The sequence below is a fragment of the Thermobia domestica genome, chromosome 3 (assembly GCF_964235325.1).
Source record: "Thermobia domestica chromosome 3, izTheDome1.hap1.1, whole genome shotgun sequence".
NCBI lineage: Eukaryota > Metazoa > Arthropoda > Insecta > Zygentoma > Lepismatidae > Thermobia > Thermobia domestica.
The window spans coordinates 132,143,477-132,165,274 of record NC_137456.1 but is presented as its reverse complement, the minus strand read 5'-3'; the positions used below and the strand labels follow the sequence as shown (position 1 = coordinate 132,165,274).

Here is a 21,798-nt window from a genome sequence, read left to right as displayed (position 1 = left end):
GGGATACTTCCATTTCCTTCCACTTTCTCACCCCACCACTTCATACCATCATTCACTTATTTTAATCATCGTGACCCTTCGCCTAAAGGCCATAATCATGAGGACGTTAAAATGAAATATTTCATTTTCTTCATTTCTTAAATTACTAATCATATACAATAAACATCTCTTTCAAAGTTCTAACTTGTATTCCACACAAGAATCTAGAAACCACGCAACAACTTAAACCTTAAACGAACAATAAAGGTCTGAGAGACCTCCCTTAAGCATTTAATAATTTTCAAGTTGTTCGTGTCCAAATATAAACAATAATTTAAGATTCCTCGTGTTTGAACTTCGGAGATTGCTCAGGTCCCTATTCGTTTTAAGTATTTTTTAAAATCTTTTAAGTGAATTATGTTTCCAAATGGGTGTGTCCGAATGACTGCAAATTCCTTGTATGAATGAATATCCTTCACAATTTAGCAAACGGATGGAGTTACATATATTATCTACCTAGCATATTTTGAGATAATGATTCTTCTACCTCGTAGGTAATATGAAAGCTACTTTTCAAGAAAATGACAAAAGCAATTGTTCTAACGATATTGGGAATCCCATAGATTCTGACATTGCAGAAGATAATAGACTTCGAACAATGAAAATAAAAACTTGTGCTTCAAAGGCGGTCGTGTGTAACCACACACTGCAATAAACATTTGGAGACTTTTTTACGAAGCACATATGGGAATATATACATGATTCATCTCGGTCTGTCCCAGATTTCTTCGTTACCCTGATATTTGAGAATAAATCGTGTTGTGTTCTACTTTTATAAGATAGGCAAGCTGCAACCGATGTCCACACGAACTTTTTAAAAAAAGAAAAAAATATGGCTTTATTTGGGTTGTCAAATTATGAATCATAATGAAACCATAAATGAGTCCAAAATTAATGGTTCAACTAGTACGAAAGATAACCCTGCAAGATGCAAACAAGATGATTCCCACCACTCCTTATAAATAGTCTCGGTATATATAGCATACCGACTGGTACTGAAACGAGCAATAACAGCTAATTTGAAGAAACTTATATGAGCAAATTTGGGAAGATACGGAATACAAATTTACACAAACAGGCTTATAGAGTCCAAAGAATTGAGGAAGAAACAGAAGTGTTCATGTGTCGACACTGGAGGGGAAAACAAACCGAAGAACTATACTGCTAATATTAGGCATAATAACGTTATGTGTGCTATGAGAATATGTTGGTTTTATACCAAATTGTATTTAGAAATATACATTTAGCAAACTGTTGCAATATTATTTCCTTATTAGCAACTACTATATCACTGCGTGTAGTGCAAAATGTCATATTACACGAAATTTGTTATAATTTAGCTATGTAATACAGGACTTGCTTCTCACTGTATAATATTACATCTTTAAAAACATTGTTTTTATAATTTAGCTGTCATACAGGGCTTCCTTATCATTCTATTTCCATTTGTATTCCATTTCGTTCTTAAAGTTTCGCCGCACGGAAGTTAAAAAATAAATTTATTTATTTATTTTTTTAAAATAAATAAATTATATCGCTTACATATTTGGTTTGCTTTCATATTTTAATTTTCACTACTCTAGAAAGGTGGACTCTTTACAAACATTTTGCACTAATTGCAATTATATATGTTCAATTTACGAGTACGTTTAATATATTCGTTCTTTATACTACCAAGAAAAAATTATTATACTTTATACAGAGACATGGCAAACATATTGATAGCATAATTATTAAAGATTTCTATACCTTTAATAATATAGGCAACCATTGTCACACACAGTATTTCATCAAAGAAGGGATTTAAACAACAATAGTACATTTATTATTATTAATAACAATTTGTATTGATTATTTTCTCGATGATTTCGGAAGACTGAACATAAACCCTTCTTCATTAACATACAAAAAGTGAAAATGTGATTCACTATACCGAGACTCGAAGCCGGGATCTCCGTCATACTGTGCTGATGCGTTAAACATTACGCCACCCAGTCCGAATCTCAAAACAACCAAACACCCTCTCATTCCTGTAGTCGATGCTCTCCACTACAGGAATGAGAGTGGATAGTTAGTTTGCTTTTGTGGATGAGTTTTTTCGGGCGAAATTTTCCCGAAACGCCTTACAGTTCTTTGTGTTTCATAAATAAAATGTTTCTCTAATAACTGCAGCTATTGCGTTTTAATTTAAGGAATCGGAACGAGAAAATTTAGTCCAGTGGCCCGTACCTTTTATTTTGTTTTAAATTTGTAAACTTTAACACTATCAGAACTTAAAATTAAATTAGAAAACACGTTTTAAATCTCATTAAACTACATGAATAAATAAATAAATAAAAATATGTATACGAAGTTATGAAGTTAGTGTCTTACCTCCTTTCTGAACAGAATCCACAACTAATCTGCACATGGAGAACACTATACATGCTACACTAGAAGAATCTACTCCTCCACTAAGAGGAAGAAAATATCCTCCTTGTCCAGATCGCCTAAAACATATTGAAAGTGGCAAATTTTACTATTTGAATCACTGAAATTTCAATGCACATTAAATCCTTTTAAACTACCAAAATAATTGAAACATGTTAAAATTTATTTTTTTTTTTTTATTACGAGTTCTAATAGCTTGGAAATGACCGTTGATTTATCAATTTAATTTGTTTGTATAATAATAATAATAAAAATTTGGTGAAGTTTTAATAGTATTGGTAACTGCTCAACAAGAATTATAAATACTTGAGTGTAGGGTTCCCACAAAAAAAAAAAAAAAAAAAAAAAAAAAAAGTGAAGATCGATTTCTCTGACAAATTCTTGTTTTCCCTAACATAAACTCTTAAATATAAATGGGAAGATATGGGGTAAGTTTTATCATACCCTTTTTTAACGGCCTCCTCCATCCCCATAGCCGTCCAACACACACCTTTAATTACTATTTACATATTTGTTATAATTCAATATGAGTTAATTGTTATTTACACAAAATTTAACATGTACATATATAGTAATATATGTGTGATACAATAACACATACCTTGACATTGCAAATTAGACATTTTTTTGGCTTGAAAAAATAATAAAAAGCAGTCAAGAATGTATTACCAACTCTCCCTGAGCCTAATACTATCAGTCTTAATATTAACAAATCTGTGACATGTTAATCCTCACGTTTACATTTTTAAACAGAATTTGATTTTGCTTTCAGTTCTTGAATTTGTACTACGAAAGTGTCTTGTTCTTGTTTGTAACATAATTCCCTTTGTTTCTTCCTACTTTCAATTTCTTAATATTCAGAACTTAGCTTTCTTCTTTCACCTTTGATTTTACTTCCCTCTGCACTTGGATTCGTTCCTGTTTAAGGTATTCATAATAGTGTATCCGAGCTGAACGAACTGAGAGAAGCATTTTTCCATCAATAGAAACAGATTCCAACTTCCATAATACATAATTGCATCATGCACCCGCCTCTGTGCTCCTAGAGAATCTTCGATTTAGTTTTCTACAATAAGTGTCTTATTGATTGAGAACCCGCCCTCCACTGAAGCATTGCCGTGGGATAAAATTAAACATTTTCAGAACATATCACAAATCAGAATATTCTCGTTTCTTGGACATTACCTTTGCAAAGATGTCATCTAACCTGATACTGTCCATCTTCTCTTCGTATTCTCTGAAGTCAACTGCAAGAAACCCCTGGATTTCAGTACAGAAAGACATAAATTGACACTTTGCTTTCTCAGGTACAAGGAATAAGATACTCTATTTCTTCGAATATAAGGCACCATCGAATCTAAGGCGCACCTGAAATTTCACCCCATTTAAACTCATTAAAAAAAAAAAAGTATCGAATCTAAGGCGCAGAAATAATGTACAAATACATTCCTATTTCGATATGCATTTTCTTATCAGTAAAACGAAGTGTTATTTGTTCGCGAGCGATTACCATCTTTGTGAGTCTGTCATTGTTGTAATACAACTAATTTTAAGAAAATTAGTTGTAACTACCAGTAGATTCTATGTTGTAACCTACGTGCAATGAATAAATATGTATATTGTAGTATATACATCGAATCCAAGACGCCATCGAATCTAAGGCGCACCTGAATTTTGGACGTCTAAAAGCTGACAAAAAGGTGCGCCTTATATTCGAAGAAATACGGTATTTTATTATGCTCATGCAGAGTTTGTATCATGCGTTTCATCCTAGTCTGAGCAAGTTCTGGATTGTTCTTTTGTAGCCTGGGGTCCAAAGCTGACAGAGTACGTACTAGTTAATACTTCAGAGGGCTCCTATCCACAATCTTCTTGATTGTGCCCAGCAAAAAGTTTCGACAATCAAGCCTGAAAGCTAGTTTATCATTATCTGATGCTTTCAGTTCTTTCAATAGTTTTTCTGCCTTAAAACCAATGCCCACCTTTCTTATTTTTAGTAATTTTCATTTGCACTTAAATTCAAAGCAAGAAGCTTCACTGCACTATCAGCAAGTTTCATAATGCTTTGTTGACACAATGACTCATTAGATTCCTTGAGAGAGATAAAAGTTCTGAGTACAGGAAGCAAACAAATGGCTCAAAACTCTGGAATATCCTTTAAAATGGTTCACACTCTGCTGTGACAGTTTTGAAGAAACGTAATTTACATTTCATGAATTGTCTTGTACATTTATGTTTCCTGACTTTCCATGACATTTTACGCAAAGTGTATGATTTCCCTGACACGTTTTCATTTCCCTGACATTCCCTGATATTCCAGAAAGTGGGAACCCTGTGAGTGGTAAGTTAAAAAATATATAATTTTATAAGTTAATGTTGTAATGGAACCTTACAAGTGCTTTCCAATGATTATATATACCGATTTAGTTCTATATTAAATTTGCCATTACAAAACGTCTAGTGTGATGTGCTTAAAGTAGCAAAGAGGAAAAAAAAAAAAAAAAAAAGTTTTCGAGGACAATAAATTTACTAGCAAGAGTTTTAAGTTCTTTGATGTTCCCAACTGGACACATGCAAAAAGTGCACGAGAAAATCCTTAAAAGTGACAACAGTTACTTGGGAATTATCGTGAGATACCATTAAAGGCGACAATGAGTCTAGTACAGTTATAGCACAATTTAGTTGGTTTTATCTTATATATAAAAGAGAACGCACAAATCCTTTGTTCCCTCATCACGCTAATACGGCTGAACCAATTTCTTTCATTTTTGGGGGGTTATTAGGATTTGGACCCTAGATGGTTTTTATCATATCACTTTAATTTTTAATTACCAGTGTCTTGAGATAATTGACCATTCAAGTGTCCATAACGTACAAATCCTTTGTTAGTTCATCATAGGTAAAAATAAACGTATTTATATGCAACCCGCATGACCGTGTCACTCGGCGGGTTAACATAAATGACAGGCGATATAATGTTAACATTTACTGCAATCTACTATGGTTTTTATCATATCACTTGAAAGCGAAAAAGTAAAAATTATCTAAGTAACAAAGTTTATTGCGTTCCGGGGTGACCGCAGCGAAGCGGGGCGGGTTAACATAAATGACAGGCGATATAATGTTAACATTTACTGTAATCTTCTATGGTTTTTATCATATCACTTGAAAGCGAAAAAGTAAAAATTATCTAAGTAACAAAGTTTATTGCGTTCCGGGGTGACCGCAGCGAAGCGGGGTGAACGCTGCTAGTAATATATAAAATATATATTACAATTTCCCCATTTGAAGTTTTATTTACCTTAGGTAGTCCCACAACCAGCAAGCAGGACCAAGAGCTATTTCTTCTTCAGGACTGTGATACACCACGTCCATTGGTTCGTGAGTCGGGTAGGCAATATCATTATCAGATGATAATGAAAAATCCACTTGTATGCGAGGGTAAGATGGACTAGAACTAGCCATGACGTTTCTAGAACGCATTAGGTTTCGATACGATCTGATGTCTTCCAAATCTATGGTAGCTGTGACTACTTCCTATTTTGAGAATAAAATTAAAACGAATGACTTGATTAGCTTGAATCTATTAAGAAAATTTAATATCTTTAAAACTTATGTACAATACAGTATCTAAGGTTGCACACAAATTAAAATAAATATATAAAAATAATACGAGAAATTCTGACTAGAATAGTGATAAGAACTGAAAAATATCGTCAGTAGAAATGATCTAATTTATTTTTCGAAATCTAAGAAATACGAGATTTTCAGCATACACTGTACAAACGAGCAAATTCAAAATGAACAGTTCGTACTGAACTAGAATGCAAAGTTAATAACAGATTAACTAAATAAATTCTTCACTTATTAAGTGAAACTGAAATTACAACTACATAAATTTGCTCTTTTATACATACATATATATTTATCCCGTTCAAAGTAACTTTACAGTAATCCTGTAAATTCTAGAAAAAAAAAAAAAAAAAACAAAAAGAGGATCACGACCTAAGAATGTTTTCAGTTAGTTCAGCAAACACATATAACGTTAAATGTCACAGAATCTGAGTTTTAGTGTATTAGAACGGTCACATATTCAGTACAGCCTTTCATCTCTCACTTAATAATAATAATAATAATAATAATAATAATAATAATAATAATAATAATAGTGATTCTTTGCATTAGTGAAGCGAGTAATTCTTCCTTTCATTAATTTCAACCCTAAACTACATGAGAAAGTCTCAATCTCCGACAAGACACGGAAAATGTTCTATAAAAATCTAAGTGTGTTTAATAAATATTCAGGAAAATATGTTATTTAAAATTAGGGAGAATGTGCTCCCTCATTATTGGTTCATTTCAACTGTAAGCAATTGAGATGACTAGAAATTTCCAGAAAAAATAGAATATATTCGACAAAATTCAATTTTTTACGTAATTTACCATAGAATCTTTATCTAAACTTTCCGGGAGAGTCGTTAATGAGTTCTAGCATTTGATTGACTTCAATTGCAAAAGTGGAAATTCTGTGAAAACTTTAATAAAGACATGCAACACACACTATTACAATCGAATAATATTTGCGCAAGTTATTAAAGAATATTCTTCTATTTTTTCTTTTTTTTTTAAACTTTGGGAGGAGGGGGAGAGGTTCACTCTCTCTTTCTGATTAGTTTTAAATCCAGATCGTGGGAATAATTATGAATCTTCAGTAAGTATACGTCACATACCAAGAAAATCTAATATTTTTATGAGAAATCTTGGAATTGAATAAGAGAAAATGAGATCTTTCGGCTCACCGTCCCAAGGTTAAAGCAGACTAAAACTAAAAAAAGTGAATGATGATAGAAGAATTGGTGGAATTAGAATATGGGAGGAAACGGGAGTACGTCCGAGGAAACCCACGGACACTATAAACTTGTTGGCCACAGATCGAACCAGAAACCTCTCGCACCACAGAAATAAACGCTAGAGGAGGGAGTAATTCATACGATATTAGCTATTTTTATAGCTCATTCCAACCACAGAGGATTATTGAAAAGTCAAAGAAAATGTACATAATATTGTACCAAAACCGAATGAGTTGTATATAAGTTATCGGGAACTCTCAAAAAAAATCGGGAAAGGGGATACACGACTATTCTTTACTGATTTTTTCAGCTCCATGCAAAGTAAATGATTGTGAAGTCTTAAAGAAAATGTACGACATATTACACCAAAATCAAACAAAAATACTAATAGGAATCATCGTGATTTTTTTTAACATGGGAAGGGGGATCCATTCCACATAAGTCGGCCTAATTGAATGCTCATTCTTAAATGATTTTAATTTCAAGCATTGAGGTTACGGAAAAGGTTTAAAGAAAATGTGCAATGTACATTAAATTATATCGAAACCGATTTTTTTTTTAAAGTAAATTTACCATTGAACTCTAAAAGAAATCGGAGAGCGGGGGGGCGGGGGGTTCGCGGATAAATCCATTACTTTATTCTTTACCAGTTTTAATGCCTTGCATACGCCAAATTATCGTAGAATACATTCTTAAAATTGAGGGAGAAAGAGAAGAATTCACCCTTTCATTCTTGGCAGACTTTAATCCCAAGCTGTAGGGATATTCACAATGATATATGAAATCTTTGTGTTTTATGTCCCACGGTTATGCCGGTTAGGCTAAAGGAGACGGCGATGATGAGTAATGAATGAAATGGTGCAATGAAGAAAGTGGGAGGAAACGGGAGAACCCCGAGAAAACCCACGCACACGGTGTTTGTCCACCACAAAGTTCACTTGGCGGAGGCTGGGATCGAACCCGGGACCCCAAGCACCAGAGGTGAACGCTCTACCACTGAGCCACCGCGGCCCCCACAATGATATAAAGAAAATAAATACTACGTTTTGTCACAATCGAATAATTTTTAAGTGATTTATATTGGAAAATTGTCTTCATATTCATGTGTAAGTTTGCAACATGGGGTGCATGTTACTTCCTTTTATCCATTTATACTTGGTGAATTGGAACTTCAAACAATAAGGTTATTTATGTAAGTGAAAAGAAGGCACATACTAAGTTTCACCAAAATCGGATAAGTTTCACGAGAGTTATCGTGAAAGAGATGGACAGACATACAAATGCAAATCGAATACACCAGTAGCTTCGCTGACGCTCGCTTCAATTACTATCTGTATGGTGCATCAAGGGTTATTACTTTCCTGCTATATAGGACTATCAATATGACAATATGGGACTACTGACAGTACAAGTACATGACATGAAAGTACAATACCGACTAGTACAATACATGACTAGTTAGCGAGAATACATTGCATTACTTTCAACAGATCTGGTGTCTTTACTTTCTCGAGAAACGCACCCCACAATTTACAACAATTATTATTACCCTTCCTATTAAGTGGTGATATTATGCACTTCAAAATAGAGAACTTATCGTACAGTTCATTTCCATCGAAGCTGATTTTAAGTTTCGTCTCCACCCCCAGCCAAATCGTTAAATGAAAGCAATACAGGTGCAACAATGAAGAGAATTCAAACTGAGTGTTTTCTTAAAGTATAAACTACAAAACATAATACTTGTAGAAACTAACAACTAAGAATAATGTATTACCCATTAATGGCATATAATACATTACAGATAATTTAATATTGTAAAATTCTTCCTGTGAAGGAGTAGGTAGAGCTTGTTAGAGTAAAATTATAAGTCCGGAATCTTTTCTCACTACCGGTTTATTATAAAAATCCACTATACAAGTATTCTACAAGAACAGTACAATAATGTAATTTCTCTAAATACAAGGTAGAAAAGGGTGACCCAAGGCCTGAGCGGCCAAGGGTAGGATCTCCACAGAGCTCTGTAGTAAGCTAGGTGGAATGGATTAGGAATCCCCAATGCTCTGAAGCAAGCAGAAAGAGGGGTTTGAAAATCACGGAACTCCGAAGCAAGTTAAGTGACTGAGGTTAAGAATCCCGACAGAGTTTCGAAACGAGCTAAGCGGGAGAAAAGGAAAATCCTAGAGTTCCGAAGCAAACTAGAGGCTTTGGGTTGGGAGTTTCTCCTAGACCTCCAGGCAAGCTAAAGGAGGGATGACCAATCGCAGACTGGCGATTGTCCATGGAATCCTCTCCGCGTTATATAGGTGCTCCAGGAGGTGATGATGCTGCTGTTCCCTCGTCGTTATGTGATTATGGGTGTCGTTGATGTTTCCGTCATTTGTGACTTGTGGTACTCCATCGTAAAGTGTACGTGTTTGTTGTTTATAACTTGGAGCAAGTGTAGAATGTTTAGTAAACACAATTGTGTTGGGTGTTTATAAACACAAGCACGTGGTACAGTCTGCAAAAAAAAAAAAAAAAAAAAAAAAAACCTGCAACATGAGCATGTAAGTTTATTGTGAAACTACGCCTAACAGCCCAGGGAATCAACATAATGTCTAAGTAGCACGAATCACGCCAGGAAAAACCTGGGCGTCCTCCCTTGCACACTTATTTTGGAGCAAAAGACTTCGTCGTTTCACAATCAACTTACATGCTCATGTTGCAGGTCTTTTGCTGCGGACTGTACAATACAATATTTAAACCTGTATTTTTGGTTTGTTAACCCGTAGATTGTATTTCGAACCCAGACACGCCGGGACATCTGGTAACTCTAGGTAGGAAGAAACTAGACAAAAACAAGAAAAGCGGATGTAAAGAAGCAAAAGATTAATAATAAATCCTTCATCAATAAAAGGGAAATGAAACGAAAAGCTGTTTTACTCACCACTTCTTCCAAAGCATATTGTTTACCACGATTGACCACTTCTCCATTTAACGCTATACATGAGCATCCATTAAAGTACACTCTTTGTCCGTCACAGCCTCGAAGATTACTAAACATGTAACAACCACCAGCCTTAGCACAAGCTGATTCAACTAAATCAAAGGAAATATACGCTTTGCGAAGTTCCATGTATGATCCTGAGCTATTTACAATCAATTCGACGCCATCTAAACTCATGGCTATATGTGTGCTATAAATAAATATTTACATACAACTTATTAATAATATTTCTTTGCATTTTTAAATAGGTCTAATAACTACAAGTAAACATTACAGTTATTGGTGAACAATACTACAAATTTACATACAGTTACACCACAGATGTGCATACAAGCAGAAGCAGAAAATTAACATAATTTGTTTTCATAATAAAAAAAAAAAAAAAAAAAAAAAAAAATGAAAAATGAAAATTTGACACATTTGTAGATATGTAATAATGATTTCCCCGAATCCAATATGATTTAGAATTCTGACGTTTCGAAATTTCCGGTTCTACATATAAAATGTTAATGAAAATTAACCTTAGATGTGTACATTCTACAGCAAATTTACAAACTAAAATACGTACACAGTGGTGCAACTAGGAAAAGAGATGGACTTTTTTTTCTGTGAAATTAGTTTTGGCACGGAAGCTTTTCATAGTGGTGAACCGTGCACAAATTCTCACCTCGCAAATCGCCAGCGTGGCGACTAACATGGGTAAATACAGATTAGTATTGTGATATCTCATCACCGTTTCAACACTGGAACAAATAGCGAAAATCAAGATCTGTGCCCACTTGTGGAAAACTCAAACGGAAACACTTGAATGCTGAAGAAGGTTTATGGGAACAATTGAGGAGTTTGATGTAATAAAGGCGTAAGCGAGTTTACGCCCTTTTTGCATCAAACGCATTTGTGGTTTTTGCCTTGCTTGTTCAGCCTCCTGGTAACATTTCAATTCAATATCGGAATAATAATGCTGCATATTAAAAGAAAAAAAAAAAAAAGTTTTTCTCCAACTGCATGCCCTTATTGCATCAAACTCCTCAATTGCATTTCTCGTTCCCATATTTTTGAATGGCGTACTAGTTCAGAGCTGGGAGGGATTCTGTGGAAGACGAACCTCAACTCGAGTTTGTACCCGAGACAAATGCCCAGCGTAAATCAAACCCGAAACAAGTGCACAGAAGACGCGCGTCAAACTACTCTGCCACGAATGCGCACCAAAATTAGGAACGTGCTGTCATCTTCCGACGATACATGCATCTTTCGTTTAAAAGGGATTACCTCTTGGCCCCACATTTTAAAATTTTTTCAGGGATAAAGGTACCGGACTGAAGTGAAGTCGATGAGGTCTATTCAATGACTATTCAACTGATCTCCGGAACAGGGTGTCTACTAAAATTCCACAATGAAATTTCGTGACTTTTTCGTGACCTTTTCTTTACCAAATCATAAACTTTTCTAACATTTTCAAGAGCGAATTTGGGTGCCAATTAGGCCGAATTTTCATCCATGCGATACAAACGTACTTTGCTTGCGATTTGGTAGCGTCTAAAGCCAACCATAGACATTTTTGGTGTTCAATTCTGATGTTTTATAGAACAAAATTTCCCCATCTGTACTTACATTTGCACAGTTAAAAAAATCGTGACCCAAAAGCTAAATTTCGTGACTTTGACTTTCGTGACTGTTTTCTGATTTCGTGACCGATAGACACCCTGTGGAACCAACTGCCTGAAGACCAAATTAGCAAACGAACATGAAAACTTCCCTACAAATAAAATGACCATGGCAACTGGCAACACTGACTTAATCGAGTTCGGACGGCATAGTGTAGTAGGAATTCTCCCCTCAATACGGTAGATTAGCTAATTAAGTAATGTAAAGACAGCGTAACACGTTAAAGCTGTCCGAGCTGCTTTAGTAGCATGGGCAATTAAGCTTTCATCAACTGCTAAAGATGACACATTTGATTTCTCGAAGTCATAGAAAGACAGTCTTGCTTCCTCACTGTTAAAGAATTTAACTTACTGTCCTAGATATTCACTTTTAACTTACAATCAGCAAGTTTTTTGATTTTGTAGACTTCGAAATTTCATTTAATCAATCATTTTCTTCATATCAAAAGGTTTTTTTTAGTTTTATTTATTTATTTTATTTTTTTTAAAGTCAACTCTATTATCAATGGTTTATTCTTTCGTTCTTTCCACTCACTTTACTTCAAACTTACCAAGTCATGTCAATTGCTCATTATGTGTCTCATTTTTCTACGGTTGTGCACTCTACCTAGACATAAAGGGCGAGAAATCTTTTACTTTTCACGTCTAAATTGACAATGAAGGATCGGTTCCAGAGATGCAACATTGTATTATTGAATAGGGCTCATTGAGCTCTACACTTTTCCCCGAAAAAAGTAGTTCAAAAACACGAGGTCCTTTTAACCCTCCTTTTACTCGTTTTAACAGAGTTCCGTTGTTCTAATGGAAAACAATAAAATAAGAATATAATTTAAATAATCGAACGCATGATTCCAAAGGTATAACGTTAAGCTACTACTTTGTTCACTTAGTATTGATCGAGAATAGATTTGAATTAAAACCTCAATCAATTTATACTTTGGAGTTTAATAAATAGACTTATCATGCTATTAATAAATTGCTACTAAATAATACTTTTATATGGTCATTCACTTGGATTAATAAAAATCCAATGTTACAAGTAGTCATTCTTATATTTATATCGATACCTCACTAAATCGAAATAGAATGTTAATAATGAAACAATAACATTCGCACAATTGCAACTAAATAAATAGTACAGTGAAAGCTCTCTTAATGGGCACCTCCAAAATACGGACAAACTTTTTTTGTACCGGCAAAATTATATGAGAGAACCCTTCCTTTTACGAACAAGGACAATCTCCTTTTACCCCTGATGTATCTTTACATAACGGCCAAGAATTTGTATAGCACTGTAACTACTCAGGGTTGGCTGGTTAAAACCAACGAACGGAAAATGTTCGTAAAAGTGTAAGTTTGCAATTCAAAAATTCTAAATATTGTTTCGTTTTAATAATGTTTACTATTGATAAAATACATCGAAATGCCGTACTTTTGTTGGGGGGGGGGGGGGTCATACAAACCCCACGAGAGGCATTTATTGAAATCAGAAGTATCTTTGGTATCTATTTATATGTATAAATGGGTCAGAGCCAAAGTGGACTCAAATAATTCGTATCTTTATTCACTTTTCTTATTGATATGCAAATTAAGTTGTCGTATTTCTTCAACTTGGACTAAAAGAAGTCATAGTGAACCAACTTGGACTAAATTATTTCTCTACTCTGCAGTATTTTGAAATTGTCCATATGTAATTCTGTATAATGGCTTCACTTCTGCAACTGTTTATCTTTCTGTCCTTCTGAAATGACTCGTGGCAATTATATTAACAAGCATATAAAGATCAGTACAACGTATTTTTATCAGGAGTCCTTCATGAGTGAGTAGGCAGACGTATCACATTTGTGATCAATTAGTCCCGGTTTCGAGTTCAAATGGAGGACAATTTCTCTCGAATGTAAGCCGAGAAGCAGTTTGGATTCCGCTTTAAGCTTACTTGACCCCTTCCAGCATAACCCGGTTGTTGCATACTAACACCAAGGCGAAACAAACTTATTTTTGTCATATGTGATATAAATACATAGAGCTAATTATTTAAACAAAAACAAACAGACAAAAAAAACTGGTTTAAACAAAAAAAAGTTAAAACCAAAAAACGGGATTTTTGTTTTTTTCAATAAAAAACATGATTTCGTCTTCTGCTCCGTGGGAGGGACTAAACGTCGTCTGCAGGTGATAGCAGGTCCCCCTGGTGGAAGTTCCTCTTGATGAAGCACGTGGTAATGTTTATAAACACTTGATGCGTGGATTTGTTTGTAAACAACTTCACATGGGATATTACAATATAGACATGATTTTTGTTCGAAGAAAATTATTACACAAGCATTATATTTTGCAGACATGCCCACACAAATTCAACCACTATAGCTACTTTTGTTTCTTCACAGAGGGGGGAATTTTCCCCTCATTCCCCCAATTATTCGAACATTGAGTATAGTATTTCGATTATATTTGCAACTATTACCAATATATTTACTGTATGCTGCATAACGTTACCACAAGAGCTATGAGTAATTTAAATTTATGTAACTTCTCTGTACCGAACACCTCTCATATACTGACAAATGACCATGTGTCATCTGTGTTCGTTATTGAGAGGTTTCACTGTATTAACCTGAATTCAGAAATGCATCGAAATATTTATTAATATCGAAATTTTCAATGAGAACACCTACTAATCCACACACATTTCTGAGTTTAACTTAGTAGTTTTAATCATGCATTATTTATTTCTTTCATTAGTCGTTAAGTAAATAATAACCTTGATTTGAATACTGATAAACATTTACCCTACCTTTGAACATTCCACAATTCTTCACATATTTCGAAACCTATACATGTATCCTTAGTCGACAAAACGGCATCACCGAATGGCACAACGCTTTGTCCTGTGATAGCAGATATCATTCTTGGAAGATAAAAATCTTCTATTTGGCGTACCTAATCGTAAGCAAAATAATGTACATTAATTAAAAAGTATATGATGGTTTTGGTATATGAAGAGATACGGAAAAAGCGAACAGAATTACACAAATATATATATACCTTAATTCTTTCGAAGACATTTGTTTAATTGATGACATTTCAAGGTCGATTTGAAACTATCTGAAGATGATTTTAATACTTTCGCTTAAAACAAATCCCAACTGTCACAAAATACTAAATTTTTCATGTTTATTGTAAAATCATAATATAATGAAACCTGTATGTAACGAACCTGTCGTCAGCGAAAATCTGTGCTTAATGAAAAAAAAAAAAAAAAAAAAAAAAAAAATACGGTCACATGGATTTTCATTTATAAATCCACTAGCTGAAACCCCGTTCTTTGCACCGGAGGAATAATTTCATCGGAAGTATTTGAAAGATATTCGTTGATACTCCTCCCCCCCCCCCTTCCCTTTACGATATGTATTTCAAAGTAAAATTATAACACGGGGCCTCGGTGGTAAAGCGTTCCCCTCTGGTGCGTGGAGTCCCTGCCTCGATTCCAGCTCGCGCGAAGTGAACTTTGTGGTGGAAAAACATCGTGTGCGTGGGTTTCCTCGGGGTTTTCCCGTTTCCTCCCACTTTCTTCATTCCACCATTTCATTCATTTCTCATCATCACCGTCTCTTTTAGCCTACCCGGCATAACCGTGGGGCATAAAACTTAAATTTCATTTTGAAATTATAACATTTGCCCCAGCTCCCCCACCTAACCCCTTAGAAAAATTATGACACATGCTTACTCATTTTTAATGAGAACTTTATGTGTCGAGTTTCATTTTCCTAACTTGAAGAGCTCATGAGATACTCTACTTTCGGCATACATTTTGAACTCTCCGCCTTAAAATACCCATTTTCATCCAAATGACACTGAAGAAAAACTTATTCGAAGACAGTGCTGACTATGTTTAAAAATTCATTCCAAGCAGTTCAGCAGTTTTCTCAGCAAACGGGACATACATCATTATTAACATTTTTATTTACAGAGGTATAATTGAACTTTTCTTCAGGAATCTCTTACACATGGATTCAGGAATCTCGTCATTTCGACTATGAATAACGGAAAATAATTTGGACTTCAAAACACGGCATATGTATTTATTCGTATATTCAATATTATTTTTTAGGAATGACCTAGGTATAAAACAATAAAATGATAGTAAATAAAAATACGTGCAAATGCAGTGTAAAAGGAAAATCTTAACGGAATGCAGTAGCCCTACGCTTCAAATACTTTATCCACGTAATTCAAACAGACTGAATATTGTGTTCTTTATTTCGCTTTCTTTTCCTAGACTTTGGAAATTTCGTATAGTTTAATGATTTCTCTCTTTACATACGGGAATACTTCGAAAACCAACCTACGCAATTACTACTGTCCAGACATATCTGTCTTTTAACAGAATTATATATTTAAATATTTATTTACTGTGTTGCTGTTTATTTACTGAATACTAAAACAAAAGTCTAAGCAAGTGCACTATGTCTTAACCGGAAATTTGATCATACCGGATATGAAGTTTGGAACTTTTGCATCCCCTAGAGCAGTGGTTCTCAACCTAATTCCAATCACCCCCCTCATTTTATCACATCCTCTTGCCAGCTACCCCCTTATAATTTCTGGATTGTAATAAGTTCGTATGAGATTTTTAATATACCTATTGCAGAGATCTCACGATATACATCTATTTATATATCTAAAATAGTAGAATCCATTTCCTGCATATAGTGAATACAGTAACTTCCCTAAAAGCGAATGGTATCTGCTGCTTTAGAAGTAATAATTCCATTTGCTACATCGTATCTTTGCGATTTTGTTTTTCATGGTAAGCATTAAAACAAAGACAACAAATCGTTAATCAGTTGAAAATGACTTGATAATGTGCATCACGAATATTGAACCGGAATTTGCCACACTAGTGAAATCACACCAGGTATCTCATTAGCTTTCAATTTTAATTGTATTTCAATATACGGGGTTTGTTGCATTTGTATTTTTCTGGTATTTCAATATGCACTTCTCATTAGTTTCATGTCGTACCTCTTTCATTTAAACTGATTTTAAAACAACTCTGCCCCTGTTGAACATGAAAATAAAAATATGCCTATCAGAACAAAATTCAAAATGTTATTTAAAAATATTTTCTTGTATTAGATTCTAATTATCTCTTCTGCTTATCTTCGCGACCCCCATGACATCCTCTCACGACACCCCTAGGGGTCGCGACCCCCAGGTTAAGAAACCCTGCCCTAGAGCATACGTCCCACTGTATTTACCTTCAGGGTGGAAAAAAAATCATGATTTAAAAAAAATATATATTTTTTTTTGTTGAATTTTTTTATTTAAAACAAATCTTTCTCCTCGTATAATACAAGTCGCGAATTGAAGAAAAAACATTAGGAATTAGTATTAAACGTTAATTATACTATTTTGTGAAAGTATTGGAGTGGAATTTTGAATTAATCCCCAATCGTTAACCTATTTCAATCCCAAACAATGTTTCTTAAGCATTAAGGGAAAAGTTCAGCTACGTTTACGAACATGACACTTATTTTTCACAAAAGTTACTGATATTTGGCAGCGGCATATTTTTAAAAAATCGGAACTAGCTTGCGGCACGAAATACATATAATATACATAAATTTTACCTTAAGTTATAAAATCTAAAATAAAAATTAAGTTTCGTAGAGAGGATCGGACCCCTCTAAATAGGGCCCTACTATCTGGGAACAAACAAACACGCGCATATAAAAGAATTTTCGTTTTAAATGTCCATGGTGGTTTCCCCGTTGGAATAGTTAGCGATTTAAAAATCTTATGTTACGAAGAAAAAAAGACAAGATTCTCACTTTACCCGTTCGAAACGGGATTTTCCCTAATTACCCTCTGCATGACACTCGTTTTCATACCGTGCTGTACTTGCATTTGATTATTAACTTGCATTGTATTATGATTATTAACTTTCACAATCGAAATAAAAAAACAGAAATGGATTTTTACTTATTTTCACTTTAATTTCGGAACTTGACTTTAATCAACGATTTGTATTTTTTAAAAAATTAAGTGATTTAAATCTTGATTTAAATCGTGATTCAAATCAGACTGATTTAAATCAATCCATCTTGCTTACCTTCCTCCATGCTGTAAACCACCTCGTCTCTCTATAATTTCCATCGTCACACATCATCATTTTGGGTCGTATGAGAAGAATTTTCCTGTAAATTCAATATGAATGTTCAACTACTTTACTTAATAGATTCAAATATAATTTAGTTAACGTTTAACTAAAAGATGTTCGACTCCTACATGCATACCTTTATGAACATACAATCTTACTTTCTTTTTTTCAAAAGCTTGCAAACCTAAAATAAATAGTATTCCGTATGATACGTCGATTGCAAGTAGTCTACGTAAGAACAAGCCGTCTTTCATTCAATTTGAACCAATTAATAAACACAACACAAAAAATATAAATAAACAATATAGTTAACAGTTATAACACTAAGGCAATAACAACGAAAAGTGGATACTACAGCTGATTCTCATATTTCTTTGATTGGATTGGAGTTTAATGTCCTTTTCAGCGTCAAGGCTATATGAGATGTGGATCCACAGTTTAAAGTGGATCAAAACTACCCTAATGTGTTCAAATTTCAATACCCTCCCGCTGGTAATCGAACTCGAATACCGTGCACCAAAGGCGTGCGCGCTAGTCACTAGACCAGCGTGGAGGGCTACAGAATTATGCATGATTTTTCACAAAGGGTATAGGTAGAGAACTAGTTGGTTGATTTATTTAACTCCTCGTTCATCACCGAGCCTATATGAAACATGGATCTACAGCTTAACGTGGGATCGAATCACATGAACTCCCACCAGAAATCGATGCCGAGTCTCCCGTCCCGTGCTAACATACAGCCACAAAGAAGCTCGAAAAGGGAGCACACTGTGGGAGATGAGCAACAGAGCTGGACATTCTACTGAGAAGAAATTTCATTCTTATGACCAGTCTTGAACTTTAATTTTAGAAAATGACATTTATTCCAAAACAATCCAGAGACTAACATTCCTAATTATCATGATACGCCTGAGATTCCTAATTGGATTTTATAGATATATACAAAGATCAGTCGTAGTTTCGCAACATTTCCACAACCCAAACAGCAGGTGCATACGCCGTGATCGATCGTACATACGTCAAACTGGGGCAAAGGGAAGCGTACTATTAAACACGCAGGACGCCACTTCGTCGGTATCTCCAGTTAGTTTTTAGTGGCAGTAACGAGGAGTGCTCAACGATTGATACGTAAATTGTTATTATATGAGTTAGAACTCGGGCGTAACGATGCGGCAGAACCCAAAACATTTCTCATACGAAAGGGAAAGGTGCAATGAACCACAGCACAGCAACTCGTTTGTTCCAGACACTTCGTGCAGCTTGTAAAAATGTCGAAGATCAGCCAAAGTCCGGCAGCCCCAGAGTAATAGATTCTGAGATCATACAACACGCCATTGAGGAAAATCCATCCGCCAGTACACGACGATTGTCAAACCAATTGGCATGTCCTAGTCCACTGTAGTTCGTTACCTTCACGAACTTGGGAAAATCATTAACATTGTGCCCAGGGTTGTTTTGTTTAAAACAAATGATTAAAACTTTTTTTAAACATATGTTTATTTTTAGTTTATTTTTGTAAAAAAAAAAAAAAAAAAAAATCTACCAAAGAAAGAAACTTGTCAAAAGTGCTCCCCATTCAGAAGACTATTTTCTTCCCATGTGAATGTTTTGATTTCTCGTAGCTACAGCAAGTTAATGTGGTAATCTACAATTTATTTTGTCTCTTTTTCCCCCTTATTTTTAACGTATATTGTATTGTTTAAATGCTTCTCAGTTAACTTGCGAGAAAGTGTCGTAGTCGAAGGTTGGACTACTTGTAGAGCTGATAGTAAAAAATAAATAATATAATTAACTTGTAAACAAATGTTTGTGTTGTATTCAGAAAACAAACAAAAGGTTATTTGCTAAATTGCGGCTCTGAAGCTAAAACATCGCAGGCATTCGTTAATACAATACAACTCGGTTCTCAGTCTTCGTACAACTTGGAATCGTTTAACATGAATTTTACGGGAAGAAAAAAGGACATCATTTGGAGCAAATTTATTAAAATAACAAAACTGCACTAGATAAGAAAACGACCATACGTGCAAAACGTGTAAGAAAGAAATGATTGATTTAGTTCAAAGAATGAAGAGTCATTATGAAAAATGCAATGCTGTTAAAAAACTGGAAACCCAAACAAATGGTAAAAGTTTTGATCAGAAAATTGTTTCTGATGATACTAACGTCAGCGATGTGGTTGAGAAGCAACTGGAAACTTCAGGCAAGAGTTAATTATGTATCAACAATATCTTTTTCATTATATTACGAACATTTTATTTCGTCCCTGTTCCCCACCTGTTCTAAAGTTTCTTAAAAACGTTATAGCTTGTCATAGCTTGTATGAAGGGACCAGGCGAGGAAGCGCAAGGTATGGAACTCCCTCGCGTAACCAACCATTAAACCGTGATACTTATTGTAACATCAGTGCCAAACGTCAGTGTCTGGGACAATTTAATCTCAATTTGTTCGTCTGTCTGTATGTATGTACCACGCTACAGGACGCAATTTTCGGTCCTGGGCACGAGACGTTGGAATTTGCCATATAGATTTTGACAGCGATCCGACGTAAAATTTCAAAATTAGTGGTTCGGATCCCACTTTAAACAAAATACCCTGTCTCATATAGCCTTGCTACTGATGCAAGACTGTAATCAATCAAACTAAACAAACTAATGTTATGCATTTCGAACGAACTTGGGTTGCAGGATAAATTTGGCTCCAACTTAGTTTTTATAAAATAGTTTTAGATATGGGACGTTCAGAGCACTAGAAATCCAAGTCCATTTTCAGAAAGGTCCACTTTTGCTCAGCAAATGCAGTATCTTTGTAGCCAAGGGTACGAAATAAATTAAACAAAAACTACGTGAAAGAGTAAGGACTAGTTTCATGGGATTATCGCTAGACAAGGGCGTTGATGCAATGGAGGAGAAGGGCTAATTTCCCCCTCCTTGCTCATAAATTAAACATATTAACATTATATTGTGTACGCTGCAGCGTGGGAATGATTAACAAGTCAAGCTCAATGATCCAACAAACAATTTGAAGTTCTTACACCGAATAAATACGGACTTTGATCAGTTATAATCCATTTCCATTGGGCGTAAGGAGCTACAGGCCTATATTGCTCTCTTGTATATTTTTTGGTCCACGGATTCCAAAGGTAGCTCTACTTTCCAGTTTCGGGCCTGCATAAAAATCTGGGAATTGGGTCTAAGCAACTTTCCAGTTTTAATCATCTGTATGTTCTCCGTATTTATTCGGTGTAAGAAAATCAAGCTTGTTTTGTTGGACTTTGTTTATTAAAAGATTTCGAAAACTGCCTTACTGCCCGCAAAATCTGAAATCCAGAGTGGTTGCCCTTCTGTCCCACTGACGCCCCTGTCTAGCGGCTGTCATATGAAACTATCCCACACCCTCTCGCACGGTTTTAGTTACATTTATTTTTTACTCTTGACTGCAAAGATAACAGTTTTCATAGTCGTCCACTAATGACAGAATCTGAGTCCTTTCAGCAATGGTACTTGAAGTTTCAGATTTCTGGCACAATTCTTGACAATTATGAACATTTTCAACATGAAAAATGGAAACAGTCATTGAAAATTTGGGGGGTTTGTGCAAAAGGTGCCTAAATCCACTCTCAACTTACATTTTGTCATAATTTGTTATTCTTGAACATACCAAAAG

At 34.8% G+C, this 21,798-nt stretch overlaps 1 protein-coding gene across 4 annotated transcripts in view; it reads right to left on the bottom strand.

Annotated features, from left to right (window-relative positions):
• Nadsyn (NAD synthetase) overlaps positions 1-21,798 on the bottom strand; it is an 81,715-nt gene that overhangs the window by 38,115 nt on the left and 21,802 nt on the right. For all 4 annotated transcript variants that reach the window (XR_014130665.1, XM_081751714.1, XM_081751717.1 and 1 more), the window contains exons 4-8: positions 18,085-18,169; positions 14,764-14,909; positions 10,246-10,495; positions 5,771-6,006; positions 2,413-2,528 (exon numbers count right to left, since the gene is read on the bottom strand). Coding sequence is in view for 3 of the 4 variants with exons in the window: in XM_081751714.1 (XP_081607840.1) it covers positions 2,413-2,528; positions 5,771-6,006; positions 10,246-10,495; positions 14,764-14,909; positions 18,085-18,169 (833 nt within the window). In the remaining variant the exon portion in view is untranslated. The remainder of the gene's footprint in view (positions 1-2,412; positions 2,529-5,770; positions 6,007-10,245; positions 10,496-14,763; positions 14,910-18,084; positions 18,170-21,798) is intronic.